This window comes from Cervus elaphus, chromosome 7, assembly GCF_910594005.1.
Source record: "Cervus elaphus chromosome 7, mCerEla1.1, whole genome shotgun sequence".
NCBI classification, from domain to species: Eukaryota; Metazoa; Chordata; class Mammalia; order Artiodactyla; family Cervidae; genus Cervus; species Cervus elaphus.
Window position 1 is genome coordinate 8567521 of NC_057821.1, and position 14617 is coordinate 8582137.

General features: G+C 53.6%; 2 protein-coding genes across 3 annotated transcripts; both read right to left on the bottom strand.

Annotated features, from left to right (window-relative positions):
* Positions 1-1192: 1192 nt before the first annotated feature.
* PSMB8 (proteasome 20S subunit beta 8) lies at positions 1193-5227 on the bottom strand. Of its 2 annotated transcripts, XM_043907092.1 has the most exons (7): positions 5094-5227; positions 4408-4618; positions 3515-3662; positions 3243-3354; positions 2326-2455; positions 1758-1962; positions 1193-1519 (listed from the first exon to the last, which is right to left on the bottom strand). In XM_043907092.1, exons 2-7 carry the CDS (start codon positions 4552-4554, stop codon positions 1431-1433), a joined length of 831 nt encoding a protein of 276 aa, XP_043763027.1. In that variant the 5' UTR covers positions 4555-4618; positions 5094-5227; the 3' UTR covers positions 1193-1430. The 2 variants fall into 2 exon arrangements, with proteins under 2 accessions (XP_043763027.1, XP_043763026.1); XM_043907091.1 differs by having other exon boundaries at positions 4408-5226.
* Positions 5228-5762: 535 nt separating this feature from the next.
* Positions 5763-14599, bottom strand: TAP1 (transporter 1, ATP binding cassette subfamily B member). The gene is made up of 11 exons (XM_043907093.1): positions 13813-14599; positions 13264-13378; positions 12994-13124; positions 11811-12016; positions 10453-10650; positions 9508-9636; positions 9173-9361; positions 8139-8312; positions 7746-7908; positions 7346-7482; positions 5763-6368 (listed from the first exon to the last, which is right to left on the bottom strand). The coding sequence occupies exons 1-11, from the start codon at positions 14408-14410 to the stop codon at positions 6156-6158; spliced, it is 2253 nt and encodes a 750-aa protein (XP_043763028.1). The 5' UTR covers positions 14411-14599; the 3' UTR covers positions 5763-6155.
* Positions 14600-14617: the final 18 nt, after the last annotated feature.

A 14617-nucleotide genomic window follows, 5' to 3' on the forward strand; every position in this document is an offset into this window, starting at 1 on the left:
CACATACCATGCAGCACAGCCAAAAGAAAAAGAAAATCTCACTCTGCCTATCTCATCTTTCTAACCTGGTTACTTTTCCCTCATTTTTTCCCAACTTCAGCGAAGCCTCCTTATCTCCTCTTCCACTTCAATCACAGTCTTGTCATCTTGCAATGAGCATGACCCATCATGAAACCGAATGGCTAACGTCCATCTTTCCGTGTAATCTCCACTCTGAAACAGGAGGGAAGAGGGCAGGGCCCAGCCTTTAAAAGAATGACAGAGCCCAAGGACACAACATAAACCGGCTGAACCAAACAGGTCCAAGATGGTGGACAAGTCGACTCACCCTAGATCTTGATCGTAGGTGTGTGCTCACTGTAACACATCAACGAGCTAAATGACCCACCCACAAGGTGCCATGACAGTTTTAAGATCAACCATCAAAAACCCCAAAGTGGGCGGGAGCCCAGTTCCTGGAAATCTCCACCCCTTCCCCAAAATAGTTGGAATAATCCTCCCACTCATTAGCCTATGAAGTTACCCAGCCCATAAAAGCTAACCATATTACATTTCAAGCCCATTCTTGCCTTCTGAGATGGCCCACACTCAGTCTGTGGAGTGTTTCTCTCTAAATAAATCCACTTCTTACCTATCACTTTGTCTCTCACTGAATTCATTCTCCAATGAGACATCAAGAACCTGAGCTTCGTGAAGTCCTTAAACCAGGTGTGTGATCTCAGCCGGAAGATCCTGAGCTTTGTCTGGATTCACACTCTGGCCACGTGGGTTCGAGTCCCAGTCTAAGATGAACGGTTTCATCTCCTCGGGGCTATCTGAGGTAAATGGGGCTATGTTTACAATTCCCGCACACGCGTGAGGAGGAAACTTGTTCCTCCTATTCGAACGAAGTCAAAAACAGGTGTTCCAAGTGCCCTACTCCAACATATCCAAACCATTAACAAGCGACCACACAGGAGCCTCCCGGTTGTGAGCTCACAGAAAGGACCCTAACCTAGGTTACACTGCACGCAGGCGTCCATAGACAGCATGGAGCCTTCCAGAGGTCCTGGAGAAGTGAGAGCGGAAGCCCAGGAGAAATGTTTGGTGAGGCCCCGTTTCTTAGGCAGGGGTTTCTCTCTTCTCAGGAAAAATCTGCCTCCATTTCCTGTCCCCTCCCCCCAGCCACCCCAGCCACAACACAAAACACAGCTTTTATAACCGTTTTCCTTTATTGTGCTTAGGTTGGGGTGGGGGTGATGTTCGTTGAGACAGAGAATACACAAAGGGATGGACTCTGTGTATTCACAAAGGGAAGGACTCTGCCTTCCAGTGGCCCCTGGTTCTCCGTCTCTGGGCCAGGTCAGGCCTCCTCCTCCCAGAGTGCGATCCGGCCAGGTCCCTGAGTCAGCCAGGCTTCCCCCGAGGAGGCCCGCGGGTCATCGCCACCATTACTGGCTGGCCTCCAGGTACTGGTGCATCAGGTCACTGACGTCTGTGCTTTCCACTTTCACCCAGCCGTCCTCCTTCATGTGGTACACTGCAGGCAGACGGGAAAGAACACGGAGTCAGGCTCCCCTCAGCGAGGTCCTGCTAACGCTGTTACGTCAAAGGCAATGACAGCAACACACACTCTCGAAGCCCTTATGACGGGGACTTCAGTGCCCCTCTTCCGGCTCTGGAAATCTGCTCTCTGCCACCCTGCCTCCCGGGTATCTCCCGATCTCAACCCCCTTCCCCCCACCCCAGGGACAGAGGGGGGCACTTTGATCTCTTACTATTGACAAAGCCTCCAGAATAGCTGTCTCGGTGGGTGGCATGAACAATTGCCCTTCGGCCCAGGTCATAGGCCTCTTCAATACTAAGGTCAGGTCGATAGCCACTATCCATGACCCCATAGGCATGGGACTTCCCACTACCGGTGGAGAACATATTTCCTGAGAGTCGAGTCCCATCGTCATCCACATAGTAGAGTCCAGGACCCTAGAGGAAGCAAGAAAGTTCCAGGTTGGAAGTTGTTGGTAACACCCAGATTCAAGTGTGAGCCACAAGAAGTGGACCAAAGACTACAGATGAGCCCAGGAACATGGGAACTAGGAAAGCACTTTGGAAACAATCATAGAACTTTGAGGAGGAAAAGCAAACTTCAAATCAGCTATTTGATCCAAAGGGATGAGTTTATGAAACAATGGTCCACATCCAGCCCCAGAAATTGCTGTTGAGTAACAGTTCTGAAACTAAGCATTCTCTGTGCCCTGCATCCTGTAGGGGAGGGGAGGGGAGTGTGAGGTGGGGACACTTACCTCTCATCTACACGTTGGAATACAGAGCAGGGAGGGGACTCACCTTCTTGTCCCAGCCACAGATCATGCTGCCCATGGAGAGGCCCATGCCCCGGTACTGGCACATCATGTTGGAGAGCAGCTTGGAGGCGGCCGACACAGAGATACGCTCCCCATTCCGCAGATAGTACAGCCTGGGTGAGGACAGGACAGTCCAGGGAAAGAATTTACAAGGGGCAGAAGGGCAGCCCTCTGGGCAGGTTACTTGATGGGCAGAAAATGGCTGAAGAGATAAGTATCTAAAAGGAATGGTTCTGCAAGATCTAAGGATGGGCAAAGATCTGGAACTTATATAGAATTCTTTTCTTTTTTTAATTCTTTGGGCTCTTGGTGGAACATGTGGGATTTAGTTCTTGAACCAGGGATCAAACCCATGCTCCCCATGTTGGTGTGCAGAGTCTTAACCACTGGACTGCCAGGGAAGTCATCAAAATCACCTAGAGAAATCCCAGTAAATGATATCCCACCAGGGTTGATGGTCATTGCTAAATAATTGACAAATAACCTGGGCTTCCCCGGTGGCTCAGATGGTAAAGAATCTGCCCGCAATGTAGGAGACTCAGGTTCAATCCCTGGGTTGGGAAGATCCCCTCCCTGGAGAAGGGGCTGGCAACCCACTCCAGTATTGTTGCCTGGAGAATCCCATGGACAGAGGAGCCTGGCGGACTATACAGTTCATGAGGTTGCAAAGAGTAGGACAGGACTGAGCTACTAACACTTTCACTTTCACTTTCAATCTGGCTTCTTGGCAGCAGCACAGGCTTGAGATTAGAGAGAAGGTTTTTTAATCACCAAAAGGCAGCTTTGTGAGATAGGACATTAGCACGAAGATGCTCTGTGAGTGTAGGGAGACTGGGGGAGGAGCAGGGATCTGCAAGATGCAGAACCCGGGCTGAGAAGAGAGTAAGAGGCCTGGCCTACCTGCACTCCTTGGCCAGCAGGCGCTCCCAGTACTGGCAGTCAGCCGCACAGCCGGACATGGTGCCGAGCAGGTAAGGGTTAATCTCAATCACCTTGTTCACCTTTAATGTGGCTGGAAGAAGATGGAGTTTGGGGAGAGGGGGAATGAGCACACAGGTTTCCCTAAATGTCCTGAGTCAACACCTGGTCCCACTTTGGTGCAGATTACTGGACTCCTGCTGAGAGGAGGGCCCAGCTCCCCAGATTCCGCCAGCCGGAACCCACACACTCACCAATGTAATTCCCAGCTGAGGCCCGAGAATCCACAGCCACAATCACCCCATGCTGGAACTTGAAGGCCAGCGTGGTCGTGCCGTGAGCCATCTCGATCTGCACGTTGCTTTCTCCATTCCCACCCAGGGACCGGAAGAATTCAGTGGGCTAATGAGACAGAAGAGGCAGAGAAAGGACCACTGCAAACTTGCGAAGCTGGATGCTCCAGGAAAGCAAATTTACAGGGCATGGGAAGGTGAAGATAGCCATACCATGAATAAATGAAGCAGTTAACAACCTAGTTCTACAAGGAAATGATTGGAGAGAAGAAAAAGAAGAGGCCACGACACCAACCTTTTCCACTTACCAGCACAACCAGAAATGAAAATAAAAAATTTTTAAGTTACCATAACTAAACATTTTAAGGGTAACTATGATGATTTTCCATTCATAGGTCATTTAATCCTCAGGAAACACGTTATATGAATCGTATCCCATTTTACAGAAGAGAGGCCCAGGAGACCTAGACCAAGTCCTAGGGGACTTGAGGAGGCACACAATGGCGGAGGCCAGGCCCACCGCTCAAGGTCATGGGTTTCCCAAGGGTCTACAGCCCCTGTATCATAGGGTCACCCGATAAGGAAGACTCCATGATCTGTGTGTGATGGAGAATGGGGATCCCACCCCCAACTCTGTCGTAATCTGCACTTCCTAGCCCGCAAGCGGCCAGCCCCCAGGTCCCACGTGGCCTCTTCCCCAGCTCCGGCCCTGGACCCCAGACGAAGCTCTCCTAAAGGATGCCCCCTGCGCGTTTCCCCGCCTCGGAACAGCCTCCATGCAGCCCCTCCGTTACTCTGCGCACACCCCCACCCCAGCCCGCCCGCCTCCCACGGGATTTTGTTAGAGCCCTGACCTGCATGCCCCGGGGGACGGCGAGCTCCGGAGATCGCAGGGAGAAGCCGTAGTGGCCGGGGTCCGAGCGCTGCCGGCTTCCCGCGAAGGGCACAGCCCAGTCCCCCCGCTGCCCTCGGGGGGCTCCGCACACGTCCAGCAGCGCCATCGCTGCCCAGCACCCAGAGATCTGGCGGCTCGCGGAGGAGGAAGTGAAAGCGAAAGCCCGAAGCCTTAAGGGGAGGGAACCAGAATGTTTTCCACATCCCCCTGCCCTTTCCGAGGAGGCGTCCCGTGCGAGTCCGGGCACCGGGAGCGTTAGGTTGGGAAGAGGCTTCTCTGCTCCGCCTTCGTGGAAATTGGGGAAACGACGGTGCCGGGCCGTTAGAAGAAAGGAAGAAAGACAGAGCGGCTTCGAAAGCCACCCCCCACCCCCACCCCGCCGGCGATGAGGTTTCAGCGAAAGACACGGCCAGCCTGCGGCATCCTCCGGGGACAGTTACGGGGCGGGGTGGGGGTCACAGCATCAAAAGCGCAGCCTCACCCCCGAACGGGCTCAACCTCAGCGAAAACCTGGGAGCAGTTTCAGCGGAAACAGGGGAGGGGGCGCCTAGCAGCCTCGTTTTATAAAAAGTAGGGGAGGGCTAGGAATGCTTGGCGGCCCTGAGACCCAGGACAGGTCCCGGGGCGACCGCCCGCCGAATATACCTGCACGAGTGGGGGAACGGAGAGCCTAGGGGAAGGCGCAGCCCCAGACTTCCACCTGGTGCCTCCTAGGGCCTCTCCCAGTTCAACGGTCTCCCCAACCTGTAGCCACCCACAAGAACTGCGCTTTCCGCCCCCAGCTCCTCGCGTAATTCTCGCTGGACCGAGCACTCCGGAGCTCGCCTTTTCTAAACCCCGCCTCGCCTTGCAACCTGATTCGGCCTCATCTGCTCAGCAACTGTTGACGTCACACGAGCACGGCGCGCTCTGAATGGAGGAGGTGTACTAGAGCGCCCCGCCCACTTCGCTGATGACCCCCGCAGGTTCCACCGCAGAGCGCGGTGAGCCCGGCTGCAAAGGGCCGGCGCTGGCGAGAGGGATGGACTGCTTTCAGCCGTGCTCACCCTGCAGCCTCCTCCTCCAGGCTCTGAGGCACTGCTGCTGCTGGCGCCTTGGAGGACGCTGCATCCCTGTCTGGCTCACTCTTGGGGGGGCGGGCACAGGGGGCTGGAGAGGTGGAGAGAGCACCGTGGGAACAGGAAAACTTAAGGGAGAAGATGCCACGCTTCGGGCTGGGGATCACTGAAGATGCCGAAAGAGGGAAAGACCCAGCTTCCGAAAAGGGCGCTGCAAAGTTCGCGGGCCACTTGGGCCATTGAAAACATGAGAAACCAGGGTACAAAACACCAATTTTATTATAAATATCAAGAAACTACAATGTATCTATGGGCCAGCATCTGCCTGGGGTCGGACTGGAAAGAAGCCGACCTTCCCTTTCTGTGTATTCTAAATATTTCTCTTCATTGTCTGGGTGCTGGCCACAGCAACCCTGGCTCCAAACCCAGTTACACAAGGAGTTAGCACCCCTGTTTTCAACCCTGAAATCTCCATCACCAAGAGGAGCTTGGAGAGCAGGTAACACTCATGGCAAAATTTCAGGCATCACCTAGGGGGGTTACATTTCAGAAGCAGCTACCCATGATGCAGTAAGACCTCTGTTCTCAAACTCTCCACTATAGAGAGGAGGGAGGGAGGGAGACAGAGTCTGCGGGTCTGATGAGTGTTTCATTCTGGAGCACCTGGCCCACCAGGAGCCTGCACCATGGCCCAATAGCGTCCTTTATTCATCATGAGCTGCCGGTGGGTTCCTGCCTCAATGATCGTGCCTCCTTCCAGAAAGAGGATGTGGTCAGCCTGCTCCACCGAACTGAGGCGCTGGGTGATGAACAGCACTGACCGGGAGCCCCGCTCAGGGCTTTCATAGAGCAGCTGCTCCACCTGAGGAAAGATGCAGACTCTGTCAGAGCTGAGGACTCCTCCTGGCTCAGGAAGACACCTGTGTTTCCAGAGCTGGGATAGACCTTGCCTCAATCAATACCACCTCTGCCAACAACCCCAAAGAGAGTGAAGTCTCCTTCTGAGAGCTTCTCTGTCAAACTTATGATTCGTGAAGGGCTGTTTACATGCGGTGGCAACAGTGGAATAAAAGGAAAGAGTCCTAGGGTGAAACCCAAAACAAAAGAGGGGAGGGTACTGGAAAGTCTCTCCACCCTAATTTTTATATTCTTTTAAAGAAATAAAACTGAGTAAAGAGCATGAGCATTCAAGTCAAGCAGACTTTAACTGGAGTCCAGGTTTAACACTGAGCAGGTAATTCCACCTCTCTTAGTGTCCATGTGCTCATCTGCTGAATGAGGATGACAACACCCAGCTCACAAGGGCTCGTGATGAGTGAGCAAGAGAGTACATGTGAAGGGCCATCCAGCATGGCTGGCACATAGTAGAAGTTCAATTCACATTAACATTACAAGGATGGCCTTTTGCTCATGTTTGGCTTCACTGATTCAGGATTGTAGATCATCTCCTCTAACCAATTTTAGGCATCTTGGGCTTCCCTGATGGCTCAGTGGGTAAAGAATCCACCCACAATACAGGAGACACAGGAGACTCAGATTCCATCCCTGGGTCGGGAGGATCCTCTGGAGGAGGAAATGGCAACCCACTCCAGTATTCTTGCCTGGGAAATTCCATGGACAGAGGAGCCTGGCGGGCTACAGTCCAGGGGGTTGCAGAGTCAGACATGACTGAGCTCAGTCATATGGCCCTAGGCACTAGGGCACCTTGGAGACAAGCTCGTGGGAACTGAGAACTGCAAGGACTGGTTTGGGAAATGTCCACGTTAGTATAATGACAAAGGACGAGTGAAGGAAGGCACCTTGGGTGGGAAATAGGCAGTAAGAAGATGATTGTCTCACCAGGGATTGGCTGTTTGCATCCAGGGCGCTGGTAGCATCATCCAGAATGAGTACGCGTGGTTTTCGGATCAGGGCTCGAGCCAAGGCCACTGCCTGTCGCTGACCCCCTGACAGCTGGCTCCCAGCCTCACCCACCTCTGCAGAGACAAGGGCCAAGGCAAGGGCTGGGTAAGCACACATGCACCCATGTATGCATTCCTGCATGCACACACAAGGACTGATGGATGCAGCAGGGCAAGAAAGGTTCTGGGAAGGTAAAGGCGTTCTGAGGATATGAGGATGAAAGAGACACCAGAACAGGATCTTACAACTTCAAACTGACGGAGGAGCTAAGGAATGGAGGCAAGAATCGAGGTTTCAGTGAAGGTAAAGATGTCTGGGGGTCGATGGGAGCAAGCACCTGTGTCGTAACCTTTAGGGAGCTCAGAGATAAAACCGTGGGCTCCGGACTCCACCGCAGCAGCTGTGATTTCCTCCATGGTCAGCTCCTGGACCAGGCCATAGGCAATATTTTCTTTAAAGCTTCTTCCAAACAGCAGAGGCTCTTGGCCCACAGCAGCCACCTAGGACAAAATACAATTCAGAGTCATAGAACGAGGAACACAGGAGTGTGGTCATCTAGAGACTGAAGGCTGAGCATCTCCACTGAGAGCCTGTCACAGTGACACGGCCTCTCTGCTGACCACACGCCCACCTCCACCCGAGGCCTCCTGACTTCCGCTCAGAGTGCTCGCGGAGAAGGCTCTCCTGACTTGAGGCTCCCTGCCCTCCCCCATGCCATCTTCTTGCTCACCTGTCTGTGCAGGTAGCGGTGCTCGTATTCGGGAAGGGGCGCCCCGTCCAGCAGCACCTGGCCCTCGGTGGGCTGGTACAGGTTCTGCAGCAGCGCGGCCACCGTGCTCTTCCCAGACCCATTGGGCCCCACCAGCGCCGTCACCTCCCCAGGACGAAGGGTGAAGGTCAGCCCCTGGAAGCCAGAGAACCAGACACTAAGAGACAGCCAGAGGCCCCTAACCTTAAGACCAGGTATCATCCACTCATTATGTTGTCTCGTCTATGTCTTCCCCCAGAGAAGAAAGGAGAAAAACGGGGGGAAATACAGCAACTCCTCCCCTCCTGCACACACAGACCCCTCCCCGTGGAGTAGAGATGAAAGATGAAACAAAGACAGAGGCAGAACTTAAGCACCAAGAGCCACATGATGGATCTCAGACACTGTGGCGGGGGCGGGGGGAGGGGGGAGAAAAAATTATATTCAAAAGCGCAGTTGGAAAGAAAAAGGAACTATGGAAGACTGGAGACACAGCCTCTGCTTTGGTGATGCCTTACAGGAGAACCTCCTCCCTAAGAGCATCCACAGACATTCTCCTTGGAAATCCGGACTATTCTTGAGCTTGGGGCAGCTTTTTATTTGTCTGTTTATGTATGGCTGTGCTGTGTCTTTACTGCTACGTGCGGACTTTCTCTAGTCGCAACAAGCAGGGGCTACTCTCTTTGTGGTGCGTGGACTTCTCATTGCAGTGGCATCTCGTTACAGAGCACAGGCTCTAGGGCACACGGTCTTAGTTGCCCCATGGTGTGTGCGATCCTCCCGGACCAGGGGTCAAACCCATGCCCCCAGCATTGGCAGACGGATTTTTAACCAGCGGACCACCCAGGGAAATCCCTGGGGCAGTTTTAGGGGACGAATGCTGCTCATCTTTGCCTCTGAAGGGTGAGGGAGGTTCTATCTATACCTGGTGCTAAGCAGGCTGAAGGCAGGAAAACCATTTAGGATGACCGAGTGGAGAGGGAGGCTGGAGGAACGGAGGGATCTGTAGGTTGTACCTGCAGCACGGGGGCATCCGGACGGTTTGGGTAGGCAAAGGAGACACCCTGGAACTGGACGAGGCCACGCAACGTTAAGGAAGCCAATGATCCACTCTTTGGGCAGTTAGGGACCCGGTCCAGGTATTCAAATATTTTCTCTGAAGAGCCCACAGCCTTCTGCACCCTGGGATAGCTGGACAGAAGCACCTGGAGGGGAGGTATGAATAGTGAGGTGGGATGTGGGAGGGCCCCAGTCTGTTGCCAGGGTTACAGGATATGAGGAGGGCGAAGGAGGGGAGGGAAGTGACTTGGATGGTGGTAGCACTTGGGGAGCGGCCACGGAGGGACCTCACCTGAACAGCTATGGTGAACTGGATCTCGTACAGAATAAAGGTGACCAGGCGCCCACTGCTGACAGACCCACTTGTCACCAGCTGCCCACCAAAATACAGGATTCCCACCTTCAGCAGCATCCCTGAGAGCTGTGGAGGGACCACAGAGAACAAGGAGCTGAAGCAGGAAAGTCAAGAACCAGAATGGTTAATATCAAGGAGAGAGAAAGTCCATTTGCGCCAAGTAACACATGGGGCTCAACAGGAATTAAAGAATGAATCACAGCATCCCGCGGTGTGATCACTCAGGTGCACAAGTCAACTACCATCATCACCATCACCAGGAATGCCTTGTTTGGGGAGCATTCTGCTCTTCACAAGAGGCTTTCATGAATGTAATGTCATCTAATATTCATATCAAGAATCTTATAAACAAGGTTATGTCACTCTCATCTTTTAAAATAAGAAAATAGTCTCAGAGAAGGTAAGTTATTACTAATATAGCCCATGGCTACAGAGCTAATAAGTGGTAGCATCAAGGCAGGAACTTCTGATTGCTGGTCTAATTCTCTGTCAATTACATCACAAGATGCCCCTCATCCTTGGCTTCTGCTAGTCCCTTTTCTCTGCATAGTCCCAGCATGAAGCAGCCCAGCAAAAGCTACCTGCCATTCCCCACGCTGCCCCATGAGGCAAGGAAAAGTCCTGGGACTGAAGACATGGTGCTTTCCTACAAAGGAGGTCATGGAGAGTCTGTGCACCATGTGGAAAAGAAGCTGTGTAGCATGCCTAGAAAGAGGGAGGGGGTTCGGAGCACTAGGTCACCCAGCCTCTGGTTGCTCGGATACAGACACTGAACCCACCCCTGCCCAGTGAAGGAAGAGTGCGGAGCAGGGTCAGGGGAAAGGGAATGGTGAAGAAACATTTCAGGGACCGGGGGATAGGCATTCACGCCCAGGTACTCACAGTGCTGGTCCAGTGGTCGACCGCGTAGGCCAGGGCCTCCTTCCGGCTGAGCACCATCATCTCATGCAGCTTCTGCCTGAACTTCTGGGCCTCACCCTCTTCGTTGGCAAAGCTCCGAACTGTAGGCATGGCTGACAGCACCTCGATGGCCACCTGGCTGGACTTTGCCAGAGATTCTTGCATCTGCTCTGCCAGCATCTGTGGAGATATGAACCAGAGATACCACACACAGTTGGCAAACCACGAGGGCTGCTAGGACCTGAATTATCCAATCAGAGTTTACAGCTGAGAGGCACTAGAGGGACAAGAGAGAAAAAGACACAGCTTGTACCACTCACCACCACCCCCCATACCAAAGAGAAACAGTAAAGAGGGAAATGCTTCAGAAGGGCCATGGGGGTCATATTCCTGAGATCGGTGTCATATTCTTTTATTTTCTTTTATATTAGAGTACAGTTTATTTGGGGGCTTCTGTGGTGGCTCAGTGGTAGAGAATCTACCTGCCAATTCAAGAGATATGAGTTTGATCCCTGGGTCGGGAAAATCCTCAGGAGAAGGAAATGGCAACCCACTTCAGTATTCTGCCTGGGAAACCTCATGGACAGAGGAGCCTGGTGGGCTACAGTGCAGGGCGGGGGTTGCAAAGAGTTGGACATGACTTAGCAACTAAACATGGAGAAGGAAATGGCAACCCACTCCAGTACTCTTGCCTGGAAAATCCTGTGGATGGAGGAGCCTGGTAGGCTACAGTCCATGGGGTTGCAAAGAGTTGGACATGACTGAGTGACTTCACTTTCTTTCTTTCTAGCAACTAAACAACAATATAGCTGATTTACAATACTGTACTAGCTTCAGTAGTACAGCAAAGTGTATGTATATGTATACATATATATATACATGACTTCCCATGTGGCTCAGTGATAAAGAATCCGCCTGCCAATACAAGAGATCTGGGTTCCATCCCTGGGTTGGGAAGATCCCCTGGAGAAGGAAATGGCAACCCAATATCTGTTCTTTTTCAGATTCTTTCCCTATATATCATTACAGAGTATTGAGTAGAGTTCCCTGTGCTATCCAGTCGGTCGTTACTGATTATCTATTTTATTAATATACATATAGTAGTGTCTATATGTTAATCCTAACCTCAGTGATCGTATTCTTAAAGACAGGTTGTGGGCAGACGTTAGCAGACACAGAGAACATGAAAACTGACCCTGAGCAACCCAAGAACGTGGACAAACAGACCCACAGAGATGAAGAATCAGTGAAGGGGCCAGGAAAGAAACATGACAGGAAGCGAGCCCACCACGTCTGGGCGGTAGGAGTCAGCGTAGGTTGAGGCAACTCCCCAGACATACCTTGCGCCATTTCCCCAGCTTCTCAGGCAGAATGAAAAGCAGGGGCAGGGCGACCAGGGTGACCACAGTGAGGGGCGGGGACGCCCAGAGCATGAGCCCCAGGAGACACAGGCCCCGCATGAAGTACCACAGCAGCAGGCTGAGATCCGAGCTCAGAGACTCACTCACAGTGGACGTGTCGTCTGTGACCCGAGATGTGATTTCACCTGTCAAGGGTTGGGGAGAAGAGGGTGGTGTGAATGAGGATCTCAGAGTGATGGGGGGGACAGGTGAGCCAGGGTGCCAGGGGAAGGGTTCTAAGAAGGCTGAGAAGACAAGGTCAATGGTTAGGGAGACCTGGGACCTGGAACCTCAACACAAGGAGAAAGTGTTCCAGAGGAAAAGACTGGCTAAAGACCTTCCAGTTTTTAAAAAATAAAAAAAAAAACAATGATGCCCTTGTGAATTTCCTTTTCTCTGACAGATTTCTGTTCTCTAAGAATTTTTATATCCCAGGTACAGGGGCAGGAAAAACTTAAGCAGATCATCTAACATAGCTGGAGAGAAAGCTTCTGTTAGACAGCAGTCCAGGAAACTGTAGCAAGCACTGGGCTGGGAATCAAGAGAGGGATTCTGCTCCGAGTTCATCTCCATCCGTACGCGTCTATGCGAGTGTCAGCGTTTGGGGGCAGGCCTCAGTTCCCTTCTCTGCAAAGCAAGGTGGTTGCACTCTGTGATCTCAAAATTTCATGGTTTTAAATTCCAGTCATTTCTATCTAAACACACACAGAGGGATAAGTCTGTGAGGCTTGGGTGGAAACACTAGGATTTTCTTAAATAAAAGGAGTATGTTTTGCTCTTGAGGCATGTTGAGAATAAGACATGACAATGTTTATGTGTGAGAGAAATCAAGATTATAAGTAAAAGAGGAGGTATGGGCTTCCCTGGTGGCTCGGATGGTAAAGAATCTCCCTGCAATGCAGGAGACCTGGGTACGATCTCTGGGTCGGGAAGATCCCCTGGAGAAGGGAATGGCTACCCACTCCAGTATTCTAGCCTAGAGAATTCCATGGACAGAGAGCCTGGTGGGCCACAGTCCATGAGATCCCAAAGAGATGGACATGACTGAGAGACTAATAATTTAATACTTTATGGGTATATAAACAGTAAGTGAATGGATAGTGAAAAGAGTTTCATGAGAAACCTGTTTGGTTCTTTTGAAAAAACTCTGTCTCCTGGCGCAGGACAGCCTGAAACACCTCTCCCTGCAGGTGGCTGTGCATGCGGCCCATGGTGCTGTTGTAGATTCCATCAGCTGTGAACTCCAGCACTGCGCTACAGGGAGACAAGAGAAGGGGGGCCCGCTGTGGTCAGGAGGTCCCCCAGAAGTCCACCCTGGACGGCTGCCCCAACTTCCAACTCCCACTTTCTCCGAATCCCCTGTCCCCCAACCTTCCAACTTCAGTGCCCAGACCTGGCTATGGCGAGGACCGACATCAGAGTTACGTTCCGAGTGAAGGCAGTGCCTGTCTCATCCTGTACAATCCAGTCGGTAAGCCGGCCAGTGAAGAACGGAATGGCCATCTCCCCTGGGGAGGGGAAGAAATAGCCAATCTAAGCAGGTCAACTCTCACCAGACCCTGGCCCACTGGCTTTTCACATTTATTCATTCTCCTGCAGAGCAGTGGCAGAAAGATACCATCTCCACCTACACGGGGCCCCACCAGACCTTTAGAGGTTTAAGGAGGAAACCTAGCGGTCATAGGATGGGCTGCCCGGGAAAAGCCCTTGTCCTCAGTGGCCAGTGAAGCAACAACACGCAGGACCACCCTAGAGTCCAGGACCCCTGACAATTACCCAGTCAGGACCTTCCCGCTCCACTGGGGTGATCAGGACCTGAGCTGGGTCCCCTTCCCCTCACCCACATTCCCGAGAACCCACACCAATCCATCTCACTGGCCATGCCCCTCGATTCCTACCCAGTCCTCCAGTCCCATCCCCCTTGCCGTTGCACCCCCCTTACCCAAACAGGAGAGAAACACCAGGGCCAGAATGAGCTGCACGTGGCTTTTCTCCGGACCCAGGAACACTAGAAGCCGACTCATCGCCAGGCCAAAAGCCCCGCGAGTTCCTTGCACCCAGAGGCTCCTGATCTTATACCACAGGGTGGCCGCGGGCAGTGCTGCCCCGTAGCTGAGAGCGAAGGCGTCCAGGCGACTTCCCCAGTTCAGGGGCCCGGCGCTGTCCGCGTCCCCGGGGGCTGCCCAGGAGACCAGCTCTCGGAACAAGGCGAGTCCCGGCAGGGCCAAGCCCAGCGCCGCCGCTAGCGGCTCTAAAACAGCCAGCCACCCCGGGACTCGCGTGCTTTCCCTCCGGAAGCCCAGCGCGGCTCCGACGACGCCGCGGGCCCCCAGCCACAGCAGCGCCCAGCGGCTCAGACCGGCCACCCAGACCCGGAGCAGAGGCAGCGCAGGGGGCACCAGCCGCGACGCCACTCGGGGCAGCGCCGGCCGGAGCAGCATCCAGTCGGCGAGAAGCAGCAGCGCCGTCCCCAGCCACGCGACGGCGGCGCGGGGGAGGCGCGGACGGCCGCGGGGAGCGGGGGACCCCGGGCAGGCCATGGGCGCGCGCGGTCCCGGCTCTCGCTGTCCCCGACGGGGTGCTGTCGGAGTCCGAGCCCCGGGTGGGAGCAGGGACCGCCGCGGGGAGGGGCCGGGGCGGGCCGGGGCGGGGCCTCGGAAAGTACCGGGAGCCGGCCGAGCCCGCGGCGCTGCCCAGAAGCAGGCGGTTTAGGGGAAAGAGAAAACGAAAGCGGCCCGGCTTGCCAG

Bases quoted from the DNA above. Each gene is read 5' to 3' on its own strand.
- PSMB8 (XM_043907092.1), bottom strand. From the start codon at position 4,554: ATGGCGCTGCTGGACGTGTGCGGAGCCCCCCGAGGGCAGCGGGGGGAC. The intron at 3,663-4,407 runs GTCAGGGCTCTA...CTGTCTCATTAG, and splicing joins CCGTCCCCCGGGGCATGCAG to CCCACTGAATTCTTCCGGTC. The intron at 1,520-1,757 runs GTAAGAGATCAA...GTCTGCCTGCAG, and splicing joins TTCTGGAGGCTTTGTCAATA to TGTACCACATGAAGGAGGAC.
- TAP1 (XM_043907093.1), bottom strand. From the start codon at position 14,410: ATGGCCTGCCCGGGGTCCCCCGCTCCCCGCGGCCGTCCGCGCCTCCCC. The intron at 13,379-13,812 runs GTAAGGGGGGTG...TCCCCTCCCCAG, and splicing joins GGTGTTTCTCTCCTGTTTGG to GGGAGATGGCCATTCCGTTC. The intron at 7,909-8,138 runs GTGAGCAAGAAG...ATTTTGTCCTAG, and splicing joins ACCGCTACCTGCACAGACAG to GTGGCTGCTGTGGGCCAAGA.